At 41.8% G+C, this 21,194-nt stretch overlaps 1 protein-coding gene across 3 annotated transcripts in view; it reads left to right on the top strand.

Annotated features, from left to right (window-relative positions):
• Nucleotides 1-13,127, top strand: part of DCAF12 (DDB1 and CUL4 associated factor 12) — a 39,538-nt gene extending 26,411 nt beyond the window's left edge. For all 3 annotated transcript variants that reach the window (XM_042963533.1, XM_007076566.3, XM_042963532.1), the window contains exons 4-9: nucleotides 219-279; nucleotides 5,204-5,397; nucleotides 6,370-6,435; nucleotides 7,570-7,732; nucleotides 10,256-10,434; nucleotides 10,975-13,127. In XM_042963533.1, coding sequence (XP_042819467.1) covers nucleotides 219-279; nucleotides 5,204-5,397; nucleotides 6,370-6,435; nucleotides 7,570-7,732; nucleotides 10,256-10,434; nucleotides 10,975-11,133 — 822 coding nt within the window. In that variant the 3' untranslated portion in view covers nucleotides 11,134-13,127. The remainder of the gene's footprint in view (nucleotides 1-218; nucleotides 280-5,203; nucleotides 5,398-6,369; nucleotides 6,436-7,569; nucleotides 7,733-10,255; nucleotides 10,435-10,974) is intronic.
• The last annotated feature ends 8,067 nt before the right edge of the window (nucleotides 13,128-21,194 follow it).

Below are 21,194 nucleotides of genomic sequence, written 5' to 3'. Positions count from 1 at the left end.
CGGTTTTATTCCAGCTTTGAGCTCCTCAAGACAGAAGTTAAAAATTGTGGGATCCTGCCCTATGGGTTAAGATCATCAGAGATCACTTTATCAGTTTTACAAAGATATTTTCAGTCAGACTGTATGCTTTTCAAGAGTATACATTGTAATCCTTATTTTACTAATTTATTTTTTTCCCTTCTCTCTCTGTACCTGTCTGTCACTTCTTCCTCTCCAAGGATGGACACAAGGATTGGATCTTTTCCATTGCATGGATCAGTGATACTATGGCGGTATCTGGTAAAATTACCCTTTTGTATGGAGTTTTTGTGTGGCAGGGAGGGAGGGAGGCTAGAAATTGAAAAGGGGTAGTAGTGCGATTGGAAATAGCCCAGTAAACAGACCATCAGCCAGGGGCCAGGAGATCTTATTTCCAATATTGGCTCTTTCTCTTACTTATCATGTGTCCTTGAATAAGTCATTTACCCTGTATATTCCTGATCTGGAAAGTGGAGTTTTGCTGGCATTCTTCATTTATTATTCATATTCTGCTTTGTTCCCCAAAAGTATGTGTGATGGCATGTTAGCCTCAACTTTTCTGGGGTACTTCCCCTGTTCACGCTCTGTCTTTCTCTGTCTCAAAAATAAGTAAACATTAAAAAAAAAATTAAAAAAAAAAGAATTAGGGGAATTTCTTTCCCAGGGGTAGAAGTCAGAAAAAAACACAAGGAAATTAGTGTAGAGAAGATAATAAAGAGATACACAAATGCTTTCTGGATACCCACAGCAGCCTACAAAGTAGGCTGAGAGTGCTACAGTTTTGCTGGGTACCCATATGTAAAAATCCAATCCCCAGTTCTAGATTCCCAAATAAAAATAATCATAATGGTTGCTAAATTAAGTACCTCATATCTGTTATTTCTTATAATTCTCAGAATAATACTAAAAGGTTTGCATTATTAGCCTCATTTCACAAATGAGAAACTTTATATTCTGAGAGTTTATTATAACTTGCCAAAGGCCACATGAATAGTGACAGATGGACTCAGGATCTGAATCCAGGTCTGATTTCAAAGCCCATGCTTAGAACTGCTACTAACAAAGCTCAAGGAACATAAATATTTCCTCTTTCGATTCTTTGCAAGGCAATAGAAAGCAGCCAAGAAGGAAGATAAATCTAATGAAGAAACATAGTTACAGGTCAGAATTACCCAGGAGTGGTTCAGAAGCTTTTGAATTCCCTGTCATTTGCCTCCCTGGGGAATGAGAGCTGTTTGAAGGCAGAGGCCGAGTCCTGTCATCTTTATAACAGGGATTGCCTGTATGACAGTAACCTGCACTAAATGTTGTTGGGAGCCAGGACTTGGCTTTGCTTTGGGAGCCTCTCATCTCTCCTTGAGATACCCTGCCAACATCCTATGTTTTCAAGCTGCTAACTCCCAAGTCTACATTTTCTGAACAGTATAGCAGGTTTTAAGAACATGGGCTCTGAGGGCACCTCGGTGGCTCAGTTGGTTAAGCACCTGACTCTTGATTTTGGCTCAGGTCGTGATCTCACGGTTTGTGGGTTCAAGCCCTGTGTCAGGCTCTACATGGGCAACTTGAACCCTGCTTGGGATTCTGTCTCCCTGTCTCTCTCTGCACTTCCCCCACTGACACTCTCTTTGTCTCTCTCTCTCTAAAATAAACATTTTTATAAAAAGGTCATTGGTAGGATTAAATGAAGTAATACATAGTTGCTGCTGTATTAAAAATGCCGAATACTTGTTAACCATTGTTAACGTTCAGCTTGATGATGAATATCAACTCCTGAACATTCCACCTCAGACTCAGCACATTCATACTCACCATCTTTATTCCAAGATCCCCTCCTCTCCTAGGACATATATTTGTGAATGCTCCCACCTTCCACACAAAGGTGCACAGCCAGAAAACTAAAACTCCTCTTAGGGTCTTCAGTCTCCTTAGATTACCAAGCCATGTTTATACTGCTTTTTAAAGTATGTCTTATACGGGGCGCCTGGGTGGCGCAGTCGGTTAAGCGTCCGACTTCAGCCAGGTCACGATCTCGTGGTCCGTGAGTTCGAGCCCCGCGTCAGGCTCTGGGCTGATGGCTCAGAGCCTAGAGCCTGTTTCTGATTCTGTGTCTCCCTCTCTCTCTGCCCCTCCCCCGTTCATGCTGTGTCTCTCTCTGTCCCAAAAATAAATAAAAAACATTGAAAAAATAAAATAAAATAAAGTATGTCTTATAAACATTGTATGTCACCTATACTTAAATAATTAAAAAAAAAAACCCTCTTATATACAATTTCTTTTTTTTTTTTTTTTTTTTTTTTAACGTTTTATTTATTTTTGAGACAGGGAGAGACAGAGCATGAACAGGGGACGGTCAGAGAGAGGGAGACACAGAATCTGAAATAGGCTCCAGGCTCTGAGCTGTCAGCACAGAGCCCGACGTGGGCCTCGAACTCACGGACCGTGAGATCATGACCTGAGCCGAAGTCGGCCGCTTAACCGACTGAGCCACCCAGGCGCCCCTACAATTTCTTTTCTATGCTAGAGTGCTCATCATCTATATCTTGAATTACCCCTAATATCCTTCCATATTTTCTCTCTGCTTCTGTACTTGTCTTCTCCAATCCAATCTTCATGATGCTGCCCAACTAGTTCTTTAAATAATTTTTCTTTATTTTAAAAGTAATAGGTGTTAATCATAAGAAATTTTTAAAATATAGATAAACAAAAAAGGAAATAAGAACTACCCTCAATATCTCTACCCAGAGATAACTACTATTAATATTTTGAAATATAATATTAAAATAATAGTCATTTTTCAGTACATATTTTTAGTTGGTTAAAATGGATGAATGATGAATATATGGATAGATGTACCTACCAAGTATAATAAAATGTTGATAGAATATAGGTGTAATTGAACAGTTCATTGTAAAATTCTGTCAACATTTCAGTATGCTTGAATTTTTCATAATAAAACTTGTATAGTTTTGTTTTTTTTTTTAATGTTTATTTATTATTAAGAGACAGAGCATGAGCATGGGAAGGGCAGAGAGAGAGGGAGACACAGAATCTGAAGCAGGCCCCAGGCTCTGAGCTGTTAGCACAGAGCCTGACACAGGGCTCGAACTCACAAACTGCGAGATCATGACCTGAGCTGAAGTCAGACACTTAACCGACTGAGCCACTCAGGCACCCCAAAACTTGTACAGATTTATTTTTTAATTTGCATTATAAACCATGCATAGTTCTTCTGGCCTTTTCTAGATTTCATATGTAATAAAACCTCTGCTTTGAATCCCTGTCCATAAGCGTTATGATGCAAACAAATTGGTGGCACCTGGCTGGCTCAGTCTGTAAAGCATGTGACTCTTGATGTCGGGGTTGTAGGTTTGGGCCCTGTGTTGGGTGTAGAGATTACTTGAAAATAAAATCTTTAAAAGAAAAGATGCACACAAACTGGATGGTATTTCTCTCATGTTAGATAATTTTTACTATGAAACATTCGTGAGATTTGCAATATGGGAAGGAGGATATCTTCTAGTCTAAAGGAGAGTTGGCAAATAACTTTACTGGAAAGGAATTTTAAAACATGATTTTTTTTTGAAATTTATTTATTTTGAGAAAGAGTGAATGTGCTCGTGTGCATGCAGGCAGCAGAGAAGCAGAGAGAGAATCCCAAGCAGGCTCTGCACTATCAGTGTAGAACTCAGTTTGGGGCTTGAGCTCATAAACTGTAAATCATGAACTGAGCCAAAATCAAGAGTGGACGCTCAACAACTGAGCCACCCAGGCACCCCTAAGACGGGATTTTTGTTTTTAATATTTCTTAGAGAGAGAGAGCAGGGGAGGGGCAGAGAGAGAGGGAGACACAGAATCCGAAGCAGGCTCCAGGCTCTGAGCTGTTAGCACAGAGCCTGACGCGGGGCTCGAACTCATAGACCTCAAGATCACATGACCTGAGCCGAAGTCGAACGCTTAACCGACTGAGCCACCCAGGCACCCCAAAACAGGATTTTTTTTAATGGTTCTTGATTTTCTATTTTATGACTATAACATAGCCTTATTCTTATAGGACATACAGATTGTTCTGAATAAACATCTTTTTGTGTGTGTCTTATGATAGTGCATTATTCCTAGATGGGAACACACACTTTCTGGTTTTTGCTGCAGATGCTCAGTTGTCCTCCAGAAAGATGGTCCCATTTAAGCTCGCCACCAGCAGTGTATTCAGGGCTCAGTTCAAAGAATAGTGTTTTTAGTTTTTTAAGTGCTTCATTATTGTTTGCTAAGGAAAACTATGTTTTTAAGTATTCATTTTCTGTAGAATGCTCATCCTTTTTTTTTTTTTTTTTTTTTTTTTTTTTTAAGTCATCTCCACACCCAACATGAGTCAAGAGTTAGTAGCATGCTCTACTGACTGAGACAGCCAGGTGCCTCGAACTTGCATTCTTTTTTTAAAGGTTTTTGGTTTTTATTTTTTTTTTAAGTTTATTTTTGAGAGGGTGGGGAGGGGCAGAGAGAGAGGGAGACACAGAATCTGAAGCAGGTTCCAGGTTCTGAGCTGTCAAGCACAGGGCTCAATGTGGGGCTCAAGCCCACAAACTGTGAGATCATGACCTGAGCCAAAGTGGGATGCTTAACCCACTGAGCTGCCCAGGTGCCCCCAAACATTCTTAATATGGGAATTATGGTCCCTATAGGTCCATGGAAAGCCTTCAAGAGGTTCATGAACCTCCCTAAAATTGAATGTACAATGTGGTATTTTGTGTAGTTTTATAGAGAAAGGGGTTTTTAACATTCCTAAGTCTCTCAGAGGCATACAAGACTCAGAAGACATTAAGCACTGTTGCTCTAAGGTGGAGGTTCCCAAACTCTACTGCCCAGCAGACATCACCTGTGCATGCCCAAGTGACCTAAGCATTTGGCTTGGAAAATTACTGAGCTTTCTCAAACTATAATTCTCTTGAAAAATATCACCAATGGTTAAAGGTTATATTATATCTCCTATACCTTAGTTGAATCATCCTTTTGATGTAACTATTAAAATGTATGCTGTTCTGTTTTGTGGTGGGCCACCTGACCAAGCTTCAGCACATATGAGGATGATGCCCAGAAAGCTAGACTAAGAAAGCCCATCTTGGTTTCTGTAGGACTGTCCCATAGAGATTTGAGTATGTCTGACATCTGTGGTTTCCTTGCTCTGTAGGCTCACGTGATGGCTCTATGGGACTCTGGGAGGTGACAGACGATGTGTTGACCAAAAGTGATGCAAGGCACAATGTGTCACGGGTCCCTGTGTATGCTCACATCACTCACAAGGCCTTAAAGGACATTCCCAAGGAGGACACAAATCCTGACAACTGCAAGGTCCGGGCTCTGGCCTTCAACAACAAGAATAAGGTATGACCTTGCCAAAGAGGAAGCCTATTCCTCTTGCTTCAGCTTCTTGGCTTAAATCTTGTAAGATTCACTTCCCTTCTCTTTCCAAGTCAGTCCTTGTAACATAGCTTAGTTCTGAGCCTATGGATAATTGAAGGCTGAGGGACGCTGGTGAGAAATTCTGAGATTATAAAACCCATCCCTTGCATTGAGCTCTGCAGTATTTCTCTGGATGGTCCATATTTGTAGGTCAGCCTCTCAGAGTTTCCCCAGGGCCACTCTGATTTGACTGTCTCTCATTTGCACATGCCTTTGCAAGTGCTCTATTTTGGGTGTGATTTTCATATGTGCCTCTGAAAATGATCACTTTTTTTGTCTTTGGTATTCAGGTTCTTTTCATTCTTCACTGCCTCTTATCAACACTCCCAGCAGGTCTTACCTAATCATTGAGTCAGATCTGAAACTGGCGGTATTGAATGTTAGGGTGGAGACTCAGAGCCAGAAGAGGAGAAAAGCTCCCCAAATCTGAATCAGGCCACATTTGAAAGATAGTTCCCTTAGCCTCCTATCTCCTGTCCATAGTTATGGCTTAGAGGTAGATTTAGATCCTCCAATCATAGAAGCTTTCACACTGAGATTTATGAAACTGTCCTTCATGTGTGTGCTCTGCTATAACTATCCAACGAGATGTCATGGGAATGATTACATAGTAGGAACTTTCTGAACCATAGGTATTTATATTACTGCTAGAACCTGGCTGGCTTCTTGAGTTCTCCCAAGCAGCAGCCTTGATTTAATATTCTATCCAGCTGCATGCCATAGAGTGAGATGATGGACTAACAATTAACAATCCCTGGCCCCCCCTGCTGGAATCCTCATGGGATAAGAATGAACAATGGGAGGACCCCAACCTTCAGGGTCTTCCCCTGCTTACTATTGTATATTAGTTGCTACAGATTGAAATATAACCTATTTTTTTCATTGCTCTTGTAGGAATTGGGAGCAGTGTCTCTGGATGGTTACTTTCATCTCTGGAAGGCTGAAAATACACTGTCTAAGGTGTGATGAACATGACTTAGTGGTTTTACCTAAAAATTTACCTTTTGGTTAAAAACTCTCCCTAAGCCTTTTCATTCTGTATAAAGCATCAGTTTTCCAAGGGTCTGGCCATGTTATTGCACAGTGCATGGAATTCTGAGTCTGATGTGCCTCTTTTAAGTCTTTTAAAGAAATCAGAGGTGGTGATTCTTTCACATTGCAAGGACTTACTGAAAGACTCCTTTAACTAGCAGTCCTCCAATCCACAAGGCATTTAAGTATTTGGTTATGGATTATTGGCCATTTGGCATGTCATAAGGGCAGGAAAACCTAAAAGTTAGGAATCACTGGCAACTGAAAATTAATTAAACTAATATAAACCATCTTTGAAATAATAGGTAATGAGAAGATTTACAATCTTTACAAGGAACTTTTGCATAAAGTCAAACCTGTCTGTGGGTTATTTGCCCTCTTCTTGTCCCAGAGGCCTTTGCTGCCTATTACTTCTGTTATAGACTCATCCTCAAGAAGAAGCAGAGCTTCAGGAATTACTGACTCCTTCATGTGAAGCAGCCTTTGAGCTCTGCTGACCTTGCTTGGTGCCTTACATGCAGTTGGCACCTGCTGAGGACTGACTTAAGGGTTAAGGCTGACTGGTGTTCCCTAGGGTTGAGCCAGGCCCATGAGTGTGCTTTCTGTAGTGTACAACTCTCATACAATTGGGAACCTAGGCTGAGGATAGCCAGAAATTAGCCCCTTTATCTGAAGAGTAGTGAGGAGGGTGGTGGCAGAGAGGGTCCTGGCAGAGAACACAATGTGACCTTGGCTTTAGTGCCCTGGGGTTACCCCTGGAAATGACCTGTAGGTCTAGGCTTTTCTGCTTCTGATTATTTAATTCCAGCTTAACCTTTTTTCCCCTAATCAGTCCTCTTCAGTATTAGATCTTATTTCTTATTAACAGTCACCCTCTCTTTCTCTTATTTACTTAGGGGTGGAACAGGGCATTATTTCCTTAATCAGGGCTTGTCTTTTTGTCTCTGACTTTGTGTGGCTTGTGTATGAAGGAAACCCACACAGGTGGGCATCTAAAAACAGTGCCCTATAGTACACTCTCTGGTATTGCCATGGGTGCATCATTTCCTCTCTCTGTTTCAGCTCCTCTCCACCAAACTGCCATATTGCCGTGAGAATGTGTGCCTGGCCTATGGTAGTGAATGGTCGGTGTATGCAGTGGGCTCCCAAGCTCATGTCTCCTTCTTGGATCCACGGCAGCCATCATACAACGTCAAGTCTGTTTGCTCCAGGGAGCGAGGCAGTGGTAAGAGTCCTGACAGGTCACGATCTCGCGGTCCATGAGTTCGAGCCCCGCGTCAGGCTCTGGGCTGATGGCTCAGAGCCTGGAGCCTGATTCCGATTCTGTGTCTCCCTCTCTCTCTGCCCCTCCCCCGTTCATGCTCTGTCTCTCTCTGTCCCAAAAATAAATTAAAAAAAACGTTGAAAAAAAAAATTAAAAAAAAAAAAAAAAAAAAAAAAAGAGTCCTGGTATGCCCCTGAGGCTTATAGCTGCATTGCAGATGGGTTTTGACTTTCAGTTTCTGTGTTGATTTCCAAACAACAATCGTGATCTTTATGGAACCTGGTGTTTGGTAACACATGGAGGGAGCTTAAATACTCGCAGATGGCAACAGAGCTTCAAACACCACAGACAAATTTGTGGCCACAGAAGCCTCAGTGGAAACCAACAGTCAGGATATTGGTGGTTTTCTTATTTCTTCATAGATCTTGACTTTCTGCCCTATGGTAGTTTTTTGCTGGTGCCCCATCTGAACTGTAAAAATCATTTTATGCCAAGGGATGATGTACAGTGAGGAGTTTACAGAGGGCATGAGGAAACATTTGAGGGTGATGGATATATTAGTTATTTTGATTGTGGTGGTAGTGTCATGGGTATATACATATGTTAAAACTTCAGATTGTGATTTTAAATATGTACAGTGTATTGTTTGTCAATTATACCTCAGTAAACCTGAAGAAAATAGTTTAGTTCTGATCACTGGGTGAGTTGTAGCTTCAGCCTTCCATCTTTTATAGCATATTTTCTCTGAGAGCACTCTTTCTTTATCAAGGAATAAAAAGATTATGTTTGTACTGTACTTTAAGATTTCAGTATATCTTTATCTGACATGTTATTTCATCTTACCCAGAACCCTGTAAGAAGCAGGTAGGAAAAGGTAAGATTAGTGTTAATAACTCTGTTTTATAGATGAGCTGACTGAGACCCAGAGCATTTAAATTCCATGCTCAGTATCTTCTGGATTGGTGGAAGAACAGCCAGGGACTAGAATACAGATTATTCAAGTTAACAGAGTGTATTTTCTTCATCTCACTTTGTTCCCCTTCTCATGCAAAAATGTAGCTACATTATCCTGGGAGTCCTAAAAGGCACAATAAGAATTACAGTTTAGCCTCTTTCTTTCAAGTAGTGTTTATTTTCATTCAGATATTGCAAAAGTGGCTTTTGTTTGGGGTTTGTTTTCAATTTTAGTTAAGATGCTCATGTTTCAGGGCAGAGAGAATAATGTGTGTAATGAGAGTTTTAAGGGGAAGAGTGATTAGGGTTGGCTGGAATGATGTCTGCAATGAAAAGCTTTAAGAGGGGCACCTGGCTTGGTGGGTGGAGCATGTGACTCTTGATCTTGGTGTTGTGGGTTCAAGCCCCATGTTGGGTGTAGAGATTAGTTAAAAAAAAATTGTGTTTAAGTTTTAGGGGTACCTGGGTGGCTCAGTTGGTTAAGTGACCGACTCTTGATTTTGGCTTAGGTCATGAGACTCATGTCAGGCTTCACTCTGAATGTGGAGCCTGCTTGGGATTCTCTCTGTCCATCTCTCTCTCTCTCTGCCCCTTCTCTGCTCTTTCTCTCTCTCTCAAAATAAATAAATAAACATTTTTTAAAAATTAAAAAAAACGAGGGGCGCCTGGGTGGCCCAGTCGGTTAAGCGTCCGACTTTGGCTCAGGTCATGATCTCGCGGTCCATGGGTTCGAGTCCTGCATCGGGCTCTGTGCTGACAGCTCAGAGCCTGGAGCCTGTTTCGGATTCTGTGTCTCCCTCTCTCTCTGACCCTCCCCCGTTCATGCTCTGTCTCTCTGTCTCATAAATGTTAAAAAAAAAAAAAATGTTGAAAAAAATTTTTAAAAAATGAGTCTTAAAAAAATAAAGCTTTAATAAGATATTTTGGTTACTGTTACAGGAGTAGCTTTCATAACTAATAAGGAAATACTGATTCCACAAATATCATCAAGCACTTCCTATGTGCCAAGAGACATCTTCGTACCCCATGCACTTCTTTGATCCACAGACACAGTACCAGATAAAGACCTCTTGCAGTGTCAGATAGGGCTTTTAGGTCAGATAGGAAAAAGTCCTTATTAATATAATGATATATAAATATGCAGGTTACCCTGTTTCAGTATAGGTTTGAAACACAGTGAAGAAGTTATGAGTTTACATATAACAGTTTAGAGTTATGAAAGATGACTCCACAGTAAGTCTAGGGGAGGCAGGATGGTTCAGGGCACAGTTAAGGTCTTAGGCTAAAAGATCTTAGGCATCATTTGGTCTCTGGCACTTCCCTAAGGTTTATGGGAAGGTCCCTGTTAGTGCATGGATTGGCAGTGTGGCATCAGCATTCTAAGGCTTTTGCATGAGATATACCTGCCATGGAAAAGGTACTGTCTGGTATGTGGGTGCCATGTGAACTCAGTGCTAGAGAAATTCAGGTAGTCAGACTGTCAAGTGTGTATTCTCCCTACTCATTGCCCTTTCCTTTTTTCTCTCTCAGGGATCCGGTCAGTGAGCTTTTATGAGCATATCATCACTGTGGGCACAGGGCAGGGTTCCCTGCTGTTCTATGACATCCGAGCTCAGAGATTCCTGGAAGAGAGGCTCTCAGCTTGTTATGGGTCTAAGCCCAGACTAGCAGGGGAGAATTTGAAACTAACCACTGGCAAGGGCTGGCTGGTGAGTAAGACCGTGCCTGACATGGTTACTGAACAGTGACAGAAAAATTGTCTTCAGTCTACCCATCTGCTCCCACCCCCACTGATAACACCAGCTAGTCACATACTTTTTCACTGGTAAGAGGTACTCCTTAGAGCAGAGAAAGGCACTTTCCCTTGATTTTGCTTCTGCGTCTACATGTTAATGGGAAAACTGAGGCCCAGTAAGACACACTAATTGATTTAGGATTACCCCCAGGTGATAGTAGAGCAGAAGGAACCCCCCTCACCGTAGCCACTACTGAATTATTATTGAAGAGTTTGGTTCCAACTGTCCTGAGAAGACCTTAGGTTTGTATAGCAGTTCTTCAGCCTGTTCACTTTTCCCTAATGTTCATTTGGAAAAATGAGGCTCCAGTTCCCATGAGCACCAGTCTCCTGACATCAGGTTAGATGCAAGACCCTCTCCTCTTAAGGAGACCAGAAGGAATTCCTGTCCCTTCCTATCCCCTTTTCTGCCCTATGGCCTAGAGGTGCTAACAATCTCTTTTTCTTCCCATAGAATCATGATGAAACGTGGAGGAATTACTTTTCGGACATTGATTTCTTCCCCAATGCTGTTTACACCCACTGCTACGACTCGTCCGGAACGAAACTCTTTGTGGCAGGAGGTCCCCTCCCTTCAGGGCTCCATGGAAACTATGCTGGGCTCTGGAGTTAATGACAACTAACTCTTTCCCAAAATGTAGAGATTTACACTAACTTCCATCCTTAGTTTCCTTGTTTCTTTTGATTTTCTTCCAATTGTTTGAGGCCCTCATTTTAGTGGGAACACAAGAGTTTGCCTATGGTTTAGGCACTTGACAGGAAGCTCTGTACAGAAATCTGAAGTGTTTTTTGTTGGTTTTTCCTTTTTTCGCTTTTGGTAATCAGAGTTTCTTCTGTCTTTTTTCTTTCTGGCTTCTCAACCAAACATTGTTAATTCTTATTTGTATTTTTTCTTTAAGTGACACACACTCTCCCCTCTCTGGCTTCTGGCAGAGGCTGGCATAGTCATTCTCACCCTTCACTCTTGAGAGGTAGGGTTCCTTTATAATTATGTGGTTGCTGTCAGACTTTCTGTGAAAGTTTGGGGGCTGTCTTTGTGTGTGTGTGTGTGTGTGTGTGTGTGTGTGTGTGTGAGAGAGAGAGAGAGAGAGAGAGAGAGAACTTGTGTGCCTGCAAATACCGTGTGTCACTGAAATTACCTGGAGTAAGAATTACTTGTAATTAAAATATTTATAAAAGAAACAACTTTATTCACAGAGTCAGCTTTGGGACTAGTCTTTATCTTGTTTTTTTAAAGTCTAACAGCACTGATTATAGGAAGTAAAAACAGAAAAACAGTCACCACCAGGAAAACCCTTTGAGTTAGATGGCAGGCTTCCTGGTGACTTTCATGCCAGGACTCCAGGGTGATCCGTCCCCTACCTGTCTTCCCAACCTTGTGTTCCCCAGGTGAGAACACTTCTCTGTGTCATTTCCATGTCATCTTCCCATCTACTGAGCCAGTGGCCACTCCCCTAAAACATCAGGGTCTCCAGATGCAGTTCTCGAGGCTGCAGAAGCATTGGTAGAACTTGGTAAAGAGAATCCCTATCCCGGTCTTCCTTTTCCTTCCCTCAAACAAGACCTGATATGGTATCTCAGGGGCCTGGAGCAGGGGGCCTTACATTCGCTAAGATTCACATACTCAGTCCCCTTGGCTTTGTGGAGAAACTTCTCCTTTGCCTTTCTTCTAATCTTGTGGGTTTTGCTTTGCTTTTCTAAATTGGGTTCAGTCCAGGAGGGTGGGGGTAAGCAGGGGTTTATCTGTGTGTAGCAAGTGCTTCATGTGTGGAATGTTCATTTTCTTATTACAGTGGGGCTGGGGTTGAAGCCACCTCTCCCACTCTGTTGGCTTAGCCCCAGGGTGGTGGTGGTGGCCTAGAGCCAGCAACATTGTGCATGTAAAAGCATTGATGTGATTAGTAATTTGTTCCTCCCTTGAACTGTGTTTAGTCTGAGGTTGTGAAACTTGCAGGCAACTGACTGACCGTGATGTCCAGTTATTCCTTGCTTTTTACGCATCATGTTGCAGATAGCAGCTGTTCCCACCCACAAATTCCTCCTCCATTCTAAGCACATACTCTGCTTCTGTCAACAGCCCATCCTGGGGGAAAGGAAAAGTCTTATTTATTCCTGCACTCTCATTTCTAAATTGCTCTCCCAGTTATCCCCCTCTGCTCTGGGTGTAAGTGGGGAGATGGAAAAAAAGAGTGCCTTCTCCTTGGTAATGGGGGCTGGTGGGGGAGGAGACAGCAAGTCCACCCTATCTTGGTTATACAAGGCACATACCACAGGTTCTAGAATTCTCATCTTCTAACCTAGAGAAATAGGTGCTATAAACAGGGAATTAAGTAAAATGCTGGATACTATAGATCTTTTAATTGTCTTAATTTTTTTTCTATTCTTAAACTACAGGCTGTAGATTTCTTAGTTCTCACAGAACTTCTATCATTTTAAACCAACTTGTATATTAAAAAAAAAAAAAAAAGATCTTAAGTAGGATGTTTTGTACTGTTGCCAGACCCTCTTCTGTGATGGGTAATACGTTTGATTGTTTGAGATTTTGTTTTTAAAAATGTAGCACTTGACTTTTTGCCAAGTAAAAAAATAAATACTATTCCAGTTGCAGAGTGGTTTGAGTAAATATGTATAGCCAAGAGGCAGTGGGGTAAAGGCCCCAAATGACTGGTTGAAAGTTTACCTTGGGGGGCTAGGATTGCTTGGAGCAGAAGGGGAACACAAGAGTTCCCTCAAAGTTAAGGGCAAGTCAAGTACAATCACACGAACACTTAGACCTACTTGCTCCTGGTCCCCAGCCCTGGCCAAAGATCATTTATTCTGGGGTCCGGGTCCAGTTGAGGATGAATATGCCCAGGCAAGAGGACACAGTGACCAAGGTGAGTGATGCTCTTCCCAGATCTGGTTTGGGGGTGTACCTGAGGGAAAGGCAGACTGCTGAATTGTACCACCCTCCTCATCACCAATCCTGGAAGATTCGTCGGGGCTGGGCCACAGAGGCAGGCAAAGCAGTATATTCCTCTGTCTCAAGGCACTTGTTCCTCTCTAGACAAGCTAGATACAGCTGCCCTTTGCACCTACCTTGGAGACTGACTACAGAATAAAATTCATACAGGCATCTACCTATGTGATCAAAGGCCACAAAACAGGAAGGGAGAGGTGAATTAGTTGAGGCAATTAAGAGGGCTTCCTAAAAGAGAAAAACCTTTTCCAAAATGAAGTTTTTAGAATTTCCAATCCATGAGACAGTGATGGGTGTTTGCAAAATGTTCCTTGGTCAAATTATTTCTGGGAAATGCAAATGTAAACAAAGACATGCTTTTTCCCAACCTCAGGTTTTGGTTACTGTGGAACTTGTATCCATGGAACATGCTCAGAGAAAGGTGATGGGATCTGAGGGGGGACCTGGCCTAGGCTTCGGGCCTCCATGGAATCTTGGCCCTGCTCCTGTTTTCCAGCTAGACTTTCCAGCAAAGTATGTATCTCACAGAAAAGCTTTGTGGACTTTATAGGGTCCCTCCCTTTCCTGCCAGTCCCGATTCCCTTGCCATGAAAGAACTTCCTTGTTCTCCCTCAGGCCACATGCCTCGTTCCCCTGGTCTACTTGCTGCTCCCATCATCCTTGGGTCCTTTTACAGAAGGCTTTGGAACCTAATTTATGTTGAGTTCCCTACCCCGCAACTCCAAGAGTTGACTAGTATTAATCAGGCCTTTAGTGTGTTTTATTTTTATTTTTTAAAGTTCACCCATTTATTTTGAGAGCACCTGTGAGAGCAGGAGAGGGGCAGACAGAGAGGGACAGAGAGAATCCCAAGCTGGCTCCATGCCACCAGCACAGGTCCAACATGGGGCTTGAGCCCAGGAACCATGAGGTCATGACCTGATCTGAAACCAAAGGTCAGGCCCAACTGACTGAACCACCCAGGTGCTCTTTTTGTTCTGCTTTTTTAAAAAAAGTAATCACCCCACATGGGGCTCAAACTCACGACCCCAAGATTAATATCAGGTCTTCGAACTGAGGCAGCCAAGCATCCCTGGCCTTCTGTGTTTCTAATTAAGCTGAAGACTCCCAGTCTAGCCTCTCTGATCCAACTGCCATCCAGACAGTTCCTAGAGCGGGTACCCAGAAATAGCAAGTCAGGATGTCAAGACCCTTAGCATTGGGGTCAATTGTAAAAGTCAGCCAATGACCCAAGTGTTTTTTTCTTTCCTTTCCAATTGGCTGATGTCTGGGAGCCAACAATGGGTGAGGTTGGGGGTGGCTGTCATTCAACGTTACTTGGTTTTAGCCACATCTCATTCATGCTAGTGTGCTGAGATGACTGGATGCTTTGGAAGGGTAGAAATATGGGCTAAGTCTGGAACCACCAATAAAGACAAAATAAAGTTTGAGTTTCTTAACTTGTTTTTTCTGCCCTTCAGCTCCTCCAAAAAATAATCCAGAGAAACAAATGTGAGAAATTTGTTTCTATACTACCACCAGAGAGAGGTGTGAACTGAACTGCTCAAGATGGGGTTGTAAGGCTCTTCTGTTTCAGCGCTCCAAGACAGGGCTCTGAGCTGTCCTCTCAAATTCCTATTGGGTTGAGCCTCACATCTAAACACTTCTCTTGATTAGTGTGTAATTGCTGAAGTCAGAATTTTAAAAGGATAATAATACTCATTAACTGAGCTCAGTGTCACATGTTTACTGCATTTCTTGTTAAGCACCATTCAGAGCTATAATTAACATGCCTACTGCTATGGACAAGAAGAAAACAAATGAACAGCTTCCCTCACTTGTAGCTACTTTTTGCTTAACTGGTGGCAGCTTGAACAGAGGACTGGAAATAAGACGACTCCGGGGTCAAGGCCATTGCCCATTGCAGAGAACACTGTGCTGGGTACCATGGCCTGAGGTGTGGCGGTTTGGGCCCTGTAATGTATTGCTTATGTGAGAAACATCCTTCATTTTTACCACCACCACCCTCTCTGCTCCTCTAGGCTCTTTTGCTAAAAACACAAAATTATTGTCCCAACCACCATGCTTCAATTTCTACCAAACAATCTTTCTTCCCCCCTGGGAGAGAGGAGTTTTCTATCACTGATTAGAGATACTGTTGCTATTCCTTGAAGGGGGATACATGCTACTCCCAAGTTCTGACCAACCACTCAGGGTAAGTGGACCAAAAGGGGAGGGTATGGGTTCTGTTCTAGTTCTACTGCAGCTGCTTGTGACTGTGACTTTGAACAAGTCTTTTCCCCTCTTTAGTTTCTTCACCTTCTACAATGAGGAGTTCAGATTAGACATTAGATGATTTCCTGGGTCCTTAACATCCACAACTACTCTAGTGCAGGAAGTCTAAAAAATAGGAAGCAATCCCTCCCCTCAAGCAGTTTATCTTCAAAACAGGTAAATATTATAGCAGGGCTTGTAAAATTTCATTACGTGTCTTATTTTCCTAATGGCTTCTGATAAAACATTGAGAAATGTGGGTTGGATAGTGTCTCCCCAAAATTGAAATCTATCCGGAGCTTCAGAATGTGACCTTATTTGGAAATAGGGTCTTTTCAGATAAAAATAAGGTAAGGATCAAGATGAGATCATACCAGGTTAGGGTAGGCCCTGCAGTGAGGAGTTTCCTATGTAAGGGAGAAAAGGACATACAGGGACACACAAGACAACATGAAGAGAGACAGATTGGAGTGATGTATCTTTAAGCAAAGGAATTCCAGGAGCCACCAGAAGCTGGAAGAGGCAAGGAAAGATTCTCTCCTAGAGCCTTGGGAAGGAGCATGGCCATGCTGACACCCTGATTTTGGACTTCTGGCCTCCAAAACTGTAAGGGAATGGATTTCTGTTGTTTTAACACCACCAAATTTGTGGGAATTTGTTTTGGCAGCCCTAGCAAACTAATACAGGAATATTCTGAGGAATTTTCAGATACCAATTTTTATAAAATCACATGATACGTAAGAAAAAAAATTTTTTGTGATAATACAAAGATGAATGGTATTCACATAATAGTGCTGAGATGTGCAAAAGCAAAAATTAAAGCCCAGAACCACACTTGAATTGATTCTGCCTGACTCTGTCCATTCCAGGACCAAACTGTTCACCTCTGGTTGCTTTTTCCTACCTATCTCAAACTGAATATTTAAAAAAATTTTTTTTAATGTTTATTTTTATTTTTGAGAGAGAGAGAGAGAGAGAGAGAAATAGAGTGTAAGCAGGGGAGGAGCAGAGAGAGTGGGAGACACAGAATCTGAAGCAGGCTCCAGGCTCTGAGCTGTCAGCACAGAGCCCAACGTGGGGCTCAAACCCACAAACTGGGATCATGACCTCAGCTAAAGTCAGATGCTTAACCGACTGAGCCACCCAGATGCCCCTGAACATTTTAACTTTTACTCAAGGTCATCTTTTCACAGTGCAGATTGTCTTAGGATGCCTTCCTATCCTGAATGTATTGGCCAATAACACGTACAGCTATCTGCAGTCTTCCTTGACAGCAGGAGATAATAGGAGATCTAGCTAAAGCCTGTGATAAACTTGCTCTACTATAGAATCTGCCTTGTGCCTGCCTGTGCAGACCTAGAGTTATTAGCCAGGGTGTGAGGAAAGATCAAGGATGCATGAGTCATTAGGTAAAGTTACCATTGACTATATTGTTTTTAAGCTACTAGTTAATCTATCTGGTGGCTGTGGACTTTATTAGGAAACCTTAACCTATCCAAATGAATTTATTGTGTTGAAAAATTGATTATATCCATTGACCCAGAAGTTTCACTTTTGAGAATTTTAGGAAATGTTCTAGGCAAACATGCAAAGATAGATGTATAAGGATGGTTTGTCATAGCATTGATTATTTAAAAACAAAAACAAAAAAACTTGGAAGTATCCTAAGTATTAGTAAGGAAATGCTAAATGAAAATTTAAAATATTTCCAAGTCGGGGTACCTGGGTGGCTCAGCTGGTAGCATCTGACTTCGGCTCAGGTCATGATTTTGTGGTTCATGGGTTCAAACCCCATGTCAGGCTCTGCACTAACAGTGTGGACTCTGCTTGGGATTCTCTCTCTCTCCCTCTTTCTCTGCCCCTCCCCTACTTGTGCTTTCTCTCTCTCAAAATAAATAAATGAACTTAAAATATTTGCAGGTCAATCTCATCACAAAAAGACCACCAGATATTATGTGCCTCCTGATGGGTTGCAATAGGAAGTTTCGCTTTTTGTGGGTTTTTTAGTGTTTTTTCTTTTTAATTTATTTTTGAGAGAGAGACAGAGTATGAGTGAGGAAGGGTCAGAGAGAGAGGGAGACACAGAATCTGAAGCAGGCTCCAGGCTCTGAGCTGTCAGCACAGAACCTGATGCAGGGATTGAACTCATGAACCACAAGATCATGGCCTGAGCCAAAGATGGATGCTTAACTGATTGAGCCACGGAGGTGCCCCTGTTTTGTTTTTGTTTTTAAGATTTTATTTTTTAAGTAGTCTCTACACCCAATATCAGGCTTGAACCTACAACCCTGAGATCAAGAGTCACATGCTCAGGGTGCCTGGGTGGCTCAGTCAATTGAGTGTCTCATTTCAGCTCAGGTCATGATCTCGCATTTCTGGAGTTCGAGCCCTGTGTCAGGCCATCTGCTGTCAGCACAGAACTGACTTAGGATCCTCTGTCTCCCTCTCTCCTGCCCCTCCCCCACTTGTGCATGGGCACACACACTCTCTCTCTCAAAAAATAGACAAACATTAAAAAAAAAAAAAAAAAAAAAAAAAAAAAGGCACATGCTCCACCAACTGAGCCAGCCAGGTGCTCCTGCAATAGGAAGTTAACAGCATTACCTAAGAAGTGTTCTTGCCGGAAAATCAAACTTGATCTGAACAAGCACAGATCTATCTATCAGCTCTCAGAAAATACAGTGACTGGAGGAATATATTAATGGTATAATGGGGATGCAAACAATCAAATTCAGGATGTAGAGGAAATGACCTGTTTTTTTCCCAAGAAACAAGTAGCAAGAAGGACAACTGTAACAGATTAAGGGAGACTTGAGTCATATATATCAAGCAAATGTAATGCATACATGGTGTTTACATCCTGATCCAAAACAATACAAAACAATGCTATGGTAAAAAGAAAATTAACACTGACTAGATATTAGGTAATAATAATGGTTGTTGGCAATCTGGCTGGCTCATAGGTAGAGCATGTGACTCTTGATCTCAGGTTTGTGAGTTCGAGCCCCATGTTGGGTATAGAGATTACTTTAAAAAATTTTTTTAAATAATGATTGTTAATTTTTCTAGGTATAATAATGATATTGTGGTTATGTTTTAATTTATTTTGTAAATTTTTTTTTTTTTTAAGTAATCTCTACACCTAACGTGGTGCTTAAACTCATGACATCAGGATCAAGAGTTGCATGCTCCTCCTACTAAGCCAGCCAGGTTGCCCCATGGTTATGTTTTTTAAAAATCCTTAGCACTTAGAGATATCTTATTTATGGATGAAATAACATGCGGTCAAGAATTTGTTTCAGGGGTGCCTGGGGTGATTCAGTTGGTTAAGTATCCCACTCATGATCAGGTCATGATCTCACAGTCATGAGATCGAGCCCTGCATTGGTCTCTGCTGAGAGTGGAACCTTCTTAAGATTCTCTCTCTCCTTCTCCTTCTCTCTCTCTCTCTCTCTCTCTCTCTCTCTCTCTCGTGCCTGGGTGGCTCAGTTGGTTAAGCTTCTGACTCTTGGTTTTGCATCCAGTCATGATCTCACAGTTTGTGGGCATCAGGCTCCACACTGACAGTTTGGAATCTACTTGGGATTCTCTCTCTCTGCCTCTCCCCCATTTGTGCTCTCTCCCTCTGTAAAAAAATAAAATAAATCTATTCAAAAAAAGAAGAATTTGTTTTAAATAATTCAGAAGGTTAAGGGTGCCTGGGTGGCTCAGTCAGTTAAGTGTCAGACTTCAGCTCAGTTCATGATCTCACAGTTCATGGGTTCGAGCCCCGTGTTGGGCTCTCTGCTGTCAGTGCAGAGCCTGCTTCAGATCCTCTGTCCCCCTATTTCTCTGTCCTTCCCCTGTTTGTGCTCTAGTGCACCCTCTATCTCAAAAATAAATAAACATGTAAGCATGTCAGGTTATTGGGTGGCTGGCTATTATCTATCACTCTTCCCTACTATCAGTAGGTCTGACTGTTTATCTTGTACATTCTCACATCTGTTCCCATTTGCTGTGTGTGAGAAACTACAGTGTAAAGCTTATGGGAGTGAATGGCATTTAAAAAAATAATAATTCAGAAGGTTACATTTTTTTACAGCAATATGTTTATAATTGTTGAAGCTGGTAGATGAGTATATGGGGGCTCCTTATACTAGTGTCTTTAATTTTGTAATGTTAGAAATTTTCCATCATAAAAAAATTTTAATGATATATGCAAGTAAATCTATATGTTCCTTTTTTTTTTTTTTTAATTTGTTTATTTAATTTTTGAGAGCACAAGCAGGGGAAGGATAGAGAGGAGAGACAGAATCCAAAGCAGGATCTGTGCACAGAGCCTGATGGCAGGGCTCAAACTCACGCACTGTGATTTCATGACCTGAGCTGGGATCAAGAGTCAGATACTTAACCCACTGAGCCACCCAGGCACCCCATGTGTTCCGACCTAGAATGATTGCTCAGATATATTATTACATAACAAAGTAGTTACAAACCAGCGTATAAAGCAGGATCTGTTATAAAATTCATACATATCTATACTTAGGTATCGGAAAAATCAGTAGAATGTTATCAGTAGAATGTCAGTAGTGGGTCTTTTGGCAGCAGAGTTTCAGTGATAACTTGTATTTTCTTATCGTGTCCTTAAAATGCCCCCTCCCAGTTTTGTTACAATATGTGTTGATTGTGAATAAGCATTTATAATAAAGGAGAGTGGACAAAGAATATTGATGTCCTTTGCTCAAAAAGACTAAAACAGGGGCACCTGGCTGGCTCAGTTGGTAGAGCATGCGACTTGATCTGGTGTTGAGTTCAAGCTCCAGGTTTGGTGCAAAGAAAGAAACAAAAAACTATGGGGTGCCTGGGTGGCTCATTCAGTTAAGTGTCCCACTCTTGATTTCAGTTCAGGTCATGATCTCACAGTTCGTGGGTTTGAGCCCTGTGTCAGGCTCTCCTCTGGCAGTGTTGAGCCTGCTTGGGATTCTGTCTCCCGCTCTCTCTGCCCCTCCCCTCCTTGCTCTTTTTCTCTCTCTCTCTCTCAAAATAAATAAACACTTAAAAATTAATTTATTACTTAACATTATTGAAACCTTCAAAACAGGGCCAATAAATTCAAGAAGGAGACTATGATTAACTCAGTTTATAATTCAGCAACATTTGCTGGTCAAAACTGTAATGGTATATATGGAGAGTGGAATGAATTTCTCTCTCTCAAAATAAACAAATGAATATTAAAAAAAACAACAACAAAACTTGGGGTGCCTGGGTGGCTCAGTCGGTTAAGTGTCCGACCTCAGCTCAGGTCATGATCTTGTGGTTCATGAGTTCGAGCCCCGCGTCAGGCTCTGTGCTGACAGCTCAGAGGCTGGAGCCTGCTTCCGATTCTGTGTCTCCCTCTCTCTCTGACCCTCCCCCCATTCATGTTCTGTCTCTCTCTGTCTCAAAAATAAATAAACGTTAAAAAAAAATTAAAAAAAAAAACC

This window comes from Panthera tigris, chromosome D4, assembly GCF_018350195.1.
Source record: "Panthera tigris isolate Pti1 chromosome D4, P.tigris_Pti1_mat1.1, whole genome shotgun sequence".
Classification (NCBI taxonomy): domain Eukaryota; kingdom Metazoa; phylum Chordata; class Mammalia; order Carnivora; family Felidae; genus Panthera; species Panthera tigris.
The sequence above is the reverse complement of the archived record's forward strand: the minus strand, read 5'-3'. Positions and strand labels throughout refer to the sequence as shown.